Raw genomic sequence first — 7,127 nt, forward strand, 5'->3', positions numbered from 1 at the left:
AGTCAACAAGCATCTGTGCTGCACATCAGAGAAGGGAGAGTGCACAAAGCCCCGAGTCGTGACAACGCTTGGCTCTGAACGTTCACACAGAACATCTTCTGCATGCTGGGCTGTGACAGTGCATCAGCTGCAGCTGCACGTTCTTTTAGTTTGGTTTGAATGATTAGAAAATATGTTTTGTTGCTGCGTTTAATTGAAGCTGACAGCAGGAAGAAGCTCTGTCAGTGATGTTTCCATAATCCAAAAGATCCCAGAGAAACGCTGCAGCTCGTAACTCGTGCAGGTCAGTGAGGTGCAGCCAAGAACAACGTGTTCTCTTTGTAACTAAAGCATGAACTGGACTTAAGTGCAGGTACTGTGTGACCCTCAGTGAGTCAGGACGTCACGGCAGAGCATCTGCTCAGTTACTGTCAGACATGTTGGACTTTATCAGCTGTTGGTGTTTTAAAGCCAGAACTTCTGAAATAACCTCTTAACTGTCACAAAGACGTTGTCTCTAAGAAACCTCTCCCTGTTCTTGCAGCAGACGATGAGGTCCGGACCCCTGAGGACAAAGGACTGATCCCCTTCATCTTCCTCTTGTGCTCCATCTGGAGGCGTCCCTTCAGCCGCCTCACTCCGTCACCATTTCTTCCCGTAGTTCGTCCCCAAAGCGTTTCAAAACTGTTTCTCCAACGCTTTTTCCAAAAACTCAGACTGTTTTCCAAAGCAGAAGCAGCTCAGGCCTCCCAGACTGAGGTGATGGGAAGCGTGCGAGCCAGCCGCTATAGCACCGTGTCATCAGAGGAGGACAGCATGAAGCTCGCCACCACCGTCGTGCCCAACGGAAAGGCCAAAGTGAACACGAGGCACCAGCCACCCAGCAGGTTCGTGAAGAAGGACGGCCACTGCAACGTGCAGTTCATCAACGTGAGCGAGAAGGGACAGCGCTACCTGGCCGACATCTTCACAACGTGCGTGGACATCCGCTGGAGATGGATGTTTGTCATCTTCTGCCTCGCCTTCATCCTCTCCTGGCTGTTCTTCGGCTGCATCTTCTGGCTGGTGGCCATCTTTCACGGGGATTTGGAAGACCACCCCCACATGTGCATCTCCAAAGTGAGCAGCTTCACTGCTGCTTTCCTGTACTCCATCGAGACACAAACCACCATCGGTTACGGCTACAGATACGTGACGGATGAGTGCCCCGTCGCCATCTTCGTGGTCGTTTTTCAGAGCATCGTGGGCTGCATTATTGACGCCTTCATCATCGGCGCCGTCATGGCCAAAATGGCAAAGCCAAAGAAAAGAAACGAGACTCTGGTGTTCAGCCATAATGCCACAGTGGCTATGAGGGACAACAAGCTCTGCCTGATGTGGCGTGTGGGGAATCTGAGGAAGAGCCACCTGGTGGAGGCGCACGTTCGAGCTCAGCTTCTCCGGTCCAGAAGGACAGCGGAGGGCGAGTACATCCCCCTCGACCAAACGGACATAGATGTGGGCTTTGACAGCGGGGTGGACCGCATCTTCCTGGTCACCCCAATCACCATCGTCCACGAGATCAACGCGGACAGCCCCTTCTACCACATGGACAAACAGGACATGGAGAGCGCCGGGTTTGAGATTGTGGTCATCCTGGAGGGTATGGTGGAAGCCACGGCGATGACCACGCAGTGCCGCAGCTCCTACATCGCTAGCGAGATTCTCTGGGGTCACCGCTTTCAGCCGGTACTCTTTCAGGAGAAGAACTACTACAAGGTGGACTACTCCCGTTTCCACAAGACTTACGAGGTGCCGAGCACTCCTTTGTGCAGCGCCAGGGACCTCGCAGAGAAAAAATACCTCTCCAACTCCAGCACCTTCTGCTACAAGAACGAGATGGCGCTAGAGAAGAAGGAGGACTCGGACGAGGGGAACGGGAGCAGCGTTGGCCCCGACGGCACCCAGATGGACAACGTCTCAGAGAGCGAACACCACCAGGCTTTGGTGCCGCTGGAGTCCCGGCCTCGGAGGCAAGAATCAGAAATATGACTGTTCAGACCTCGTACGTAAAAACCACCGTCTCTTGATGAGCACAACGAGCCGGGCCTGGAGGAGGAGAACCAACGGTACCGCTGTGGGAAGCTTCAGGACTTTAAACGTAGGAGTCTGTCTGAGGTTTGACCGTCAGATGAAACAGCACCAACCCTCCAGGAACTCTCCACAAGTCTCAGCGCCTGCGATGACGAGGCGGGCCGCTCGCTCCGGCAAGAACAAGATGTTTGTCAATGTTTCTGTAGGTTTTCTTTTTTTAGTGCTGCTAGAAAACAGAAGGTAAAACACTTGAGCTTCTTTCACTCTGACGCTTTTTCACACGAAACCAAATAGTAAAGGAAGTCCGAAACAAAGAAGGTACAGAGTATTTGTTCATGAGCTGGTTTCAGAGCAAGTACAAGCCGCAGATTACACTTTCTGTATGCAATAAAGAAATCAGAAGCCTTTCCTTTGACGCGACAGCGCCGATTCTCTGAGTGTGGAGGAGCGAGCTGGTCAGGCTGGTGGAGAAGTTTCACCACGAACTGTCACACGTCCTTCACGTGAGCAGGTCCAGGAGAATCTGAATGTTTAACGTGCTGCTACCGTCGCTTCTTTGTTGCAGTTGATCAACTAAAAAAAGCCAAAGAGTGTTCTTATTATTATTATCATCAAAGTTAAAACCGCCTGATTAGATTTGGTACAGAGTAGATCTTTTAGGGAGTTTTTAAAGAATGTCTGCACACTTTAGTATTTTTATTTAGTTTTTATTTTTTATTTACATGAATCGCTTTTATCTTGAGCCACTTCATCAAGCCTTTAATGAAAGGGTCAAACATGGAGTTTAATAGAATTAGTTGAACTAAAATGATATTTTTTATAGTTTCCACCTCGAATCAAAATGTTGGCTGACGAAGACAAACCTGCTTTTAACGTTTTACAGTTCCTTCAAATGACAGAAGGTTTAAAATCAGCGTCGAGTTTCAGTTTTAACGCTGCTCCTCCGTTCAGCCGACGCTGCAGGAGACTTTATTTTGTAATAAAATAGAATAAAAATCAAACTTACTGTATCCCTCTGCACAGAAATACACATTTATATCCTGTAAGTTTTGTTGCAAACAGACAGAGAGCCACTCGGCTGCATGAAGATACACGTGTAAATATGTTTGTTTGTTTGTTTGTTTGTTTGTTTGCTGGCAGTCTTCCAGACGTACTGCAGAACCACCGAATGTACAGATTTTTGTATTAATATTATTAATGTTCATGTTATCATATTGCTCTTTTTCAATAAAACGTCTGCGGACAAACAGAATCAGATTGTTTTCTTGTTTTTAATTTTAACTTTGATCAACTTTACAATAAACTTTGATTTTTGTGTCACTAATAAATCTTTTAGTTGATTGTGAGTCGTTTCAAATCCAAACAGAGTATAAACTGTAGCGCTGCGTAAACTTTTAAACAACAAATCAAAGTGTAAAGTCAGGCAGTGAGGAGAAAATAAATCAGTTAAAATTACATTTGTTTCATATTAATGATAAAAAGAAACGAGCAGCTAAATGTTTAACAGCTCAGGACAAGATTTATTAATGTTTTTAAACTTTACTGAGTTCATAATTGATCTACAGCTCGCAGTAAATGTAAACTCGTTTTGCAGATTTAAAATAAAAACAAAATAAAACCTAAATGTTCATGAAGTGTATCAGTTTAGGACAAATCATGGTTTGAAATGTTTTTATTAATCAGTGTCAAATATAATAATAAATGTTTGATCAACAGACAGACACATTTTAATAACTGATGCTCGTCTAGATTTACATATAAAATTCTTTATTAGCTTTAATTTTAGGGTTTCACTCTTTTATTTAAAAAAGTGTTTATTTCTCATTTTGACGTCCATAAAACTTAAAACCTAAATGTTTTTTTTTTATTTTCCAACAGAAACAGGTCGTCATGTTTCTATAAAACGGTTAATTTGGGGGGATTTTTTTTTTTTTGGCGTGTGCCTATAAATAAGAAAAATGTAATAGTGCAACATACAATCTAGTATATAAACGTTATAATATATAGTTGAATAAAGCTTTATAAATTGAATAAATGTTATTCAGTGGAAGAAATGTGAAAAATGTAATTTTCAGTCGAAACGTTTTCACTCTCACATTAGATCTAATTTAGCTTTTTATTAGTCCATTTAAAAAGTTGAGCAGGAGTAACTTTGACATTAGTTTATAAAGTGGGCGGAGTTAAAAACTGAATATTAATTTGCACGTGATTTTGGAGGCTTCACTCTGCTCCAGCCTGAGAAGACGCCTCCGGCTCGTCGTTCCTCTCATCTGCACGGACTGGGGGGGATTCATCATAACTTTAGTTGTTTCACGTTTTGATTACAGGACCAGAAGGCTCATTAAAGTCAGGTCTGGATCAGAACCTCATGAAGGGCCGAGCGTTGCATGAATGAATGCACGTCACCCATCCTAAAATACACTATGAACACTTTTTTATTTACTGAGCTGTAGCGTGAAAACAACGCTAAGTGTAATCTTACGCAGTTATGTGAAATGCTACTTTCAACGTACGTTTAGGCTCTGACCCTCAGCTACTACCACTCCAAACGCTGGCGTCATATCTGGAATATTAACGGAGTTATTGACATGTTGTGTAGCCTAAAGTTTATGATCTGTGGCAGCCATCTGGAATAAGACTGAATCCAGCTGTAGACGTACATCCAATGATTATATGTCTGAAGTTTAATTGTAATTCCTCAAATTGTTCATGGGATGTTTTGCTAACAGACAGACTGGCTCTAACAGTTAATTGTAATTTGTTTTTCATTCATTCAACCTTTATTTCTACAGGTTACTCCCAACGAGCCTCGAGGACTTATTTACAAGAGAGACCTGATTTTAACAAAGAGTGATGACAACAGTGGACAGTTATAAAAAGGCATACAGATGTTTTTTTAACAAACTGGCAAAAAAAAAGTAACAAAAACAGCTAGATTATAAGTTTTAACTGAAGGTTTTGTTTAATCTGTTGTCACTCAGAAAATATGTTGTGGATGATTCTCAGTTATGAACACATTAACTTTAGGTCGATACCTGTAAAGTTTACTTGTTTTAATCTTTTTCTTTTATTCTCTGAATTTACTGAAAAAAGGTCAGGTTGGCTGCAAAGTTCATTTTTGGACGCATGTCCAGTGATTGGTTCCTGAAAGTTTAGTTCAGTCCAGACAGTGGTTCAGAACAAATGTTGACAACATTTAACGATCGCAGCCGATAATCACAGCAGATTTATTAAATTGATTTTTCTTCTTTCGGCTGCTCCTTCTTTAGGCGTCGCCACAGCAAACTGTCGCACAAAGACTTGACTATTATTTTTACGCCAGATGTTCTTCCTGACCAGCCACAGACACCGCGCTGCCACAGCCTCTGTGGAGCAGAGAGCTGCATCTAGGGCGCCCGGGGCAGCAGGTGGTGGGGGTTAAGGGCCTTGCTCAAGGGCACAGAGTGGGGCAAATGAGGGTGGAGGCAGGTGTGGGTGCTTCATCTTTAACAGCCATATTTTGATGTTGTCTGTACAGGGAGTTGAACTGGCGACCTTCAGATCACAGACACACCTTCTCTAACCTCTGCGCCACCGCTCAGGATTAAATGATGCAACACAATCAGTTGTTGGTAAAACATGAACTTGTTTTTTTGTAAACAAAAGACCTTTTTTTGAGCCCAAACCTGGCACCGGTTTGTTCCGCGCAGGGTGGGAAAGTACGGAGGCCCTTTCCGGTCACACCATTTAATCCCACATTTATTTATTGGATTAATAATATAAAGCTGAGAGCAGGAAGTGCCACATCCTGTCAGAGAGGAAGAGTAGTGGCGCATTGTTGAAGGAGAGCAGCGGCTCTTTCTGTCTGTGTGTAGCGCTTGTTGTGTGTGTGTGTGTGTGTGTGTGTGTGTGTGTTCCTCCAGCTCAGTAAACATCTGAAGGTAAATGCTGCGTTGGTTTCCATGATTCCTGTGTAAACTCCTGACATATCAAGTGTCCGAGTCCTTCACTTTCCTTCACTGTTTGTGTGTGTTGTCTGCGCTCGTTCAGGCCTCAGGCTTTGTAATCTGGGAGCAACAAAACCTGGACGTGCAACACAAACACAGTCTGCACCCCCGGACTAGGACCGGAACGCTTGGCTTCCATTCAGAGACCTGGGAACCTGATGTTCAAACAGGTCCGGCTCTGAAACCAACCTGTGATCCTCTGTGTTTGCGCCGTGGCTGACCTGAAGCCTTCCTGCTTCACACGGACCCCCCGGCAGACCGGACCAGACCATCTTCAGAAACACAGAAACACTGGAATGACCTGCCGCAGCACCATTTATGCTAGCAAGATGAGAAGCAGCTCATGATCAGAGTGAAAAACTCTCAACTCAGTCCAGGAGTCCAGTCTTTGGTCACAGCTGCCAACATTTCAGAATAACGTTTCTCAGTGAGTGAAAACTTTGCATTTCCATAATCTCCAGCTCATAATCTAATCTGTAGAAGTCTCTGAGGATGAGGCTGAAAGTCAATATTGGATGGTCGTGATCTTCGGGTCTTCAGGGGCCACTGCATGAAAACCAGGTCTGGTTCTGGTTCTGTTCTGGGCTCAGGAACTCTTCCACAGATCATCGTCTATAAACACGTTCATCCACAGATGCTGCTTAAAGCTCCATCAGGAAAAGAAGAGCATCCAGAACCATTGCCGTCTTCTCTGGACCAGAGCTCATTTAAACTGGACTGAGGTCAAGTCCAGAACCGTTCTGAGATCAGATGGGGCCAAACCTGAAATTCTGTTTGTAATCCAAGGACTTTAAGTCCTCCATAATAAAGAGGAGAGGGACCATCCAGCCTGCTACCAGCTCACAGTTCCAATGCCTGCCTTCTCTGATGGTATGGGGGTGCATTAGTGCCTCGAACATGGACAGCTGACACATGTAGAAAGACCTTCAGTGAATAAATACATCTACAGGTTTTAGAACAACATCTGCTTCCATCCAGCAAGCAAGTCCAAGAACTGTTGAGTAGCTGGAATTCTCTATCAGACAAGAAAGGAAAAATATTCCCTCTAAAACCTCCACCAACTGGTCTCCTCAGGTCCTCCTCCAAAAC

At 44.2% G+C, this 7,127-nt stretch overlaps 1 protein-coding gene across 1 annotated transcript; it reads left to right on the forward strand.

Moving 5' to 3' along the window:
- The first annotated feature begins 741 nt into the window (after window positions 1-741).
- On the forward strand, window positions 742-2,477 carry kcnj2a (potassium inwardly rectifying channel subfamily J member 2a). Its single transcript, XM_037691292.1, has one exon. It carries the CDS (start codon window positions 742-744, stop codon window positions 2,008-2,010), a length of 1,269 nt encoding a protein of 422 aa, XP_037547220.1. The 3' UTR covers window positions 2,011-2,477.
- Window positions 2,478-7,127: the final 4,650 nt, after the last annotated feature.

Source organism: Nematolebias whitei, chromosome 17, assembly GCF_014905685.2.
Source record: "Nematolebias whitei isolate Nwh7 chromosome 17, NemWhi1, whole genome shotgun sequence".
NCBI lineage: Eukaryota > Metazoa > Chordata > Actinopteri > Cyprinodontiformes > Rivulidae > Nematolebias > Nematolebias whitei.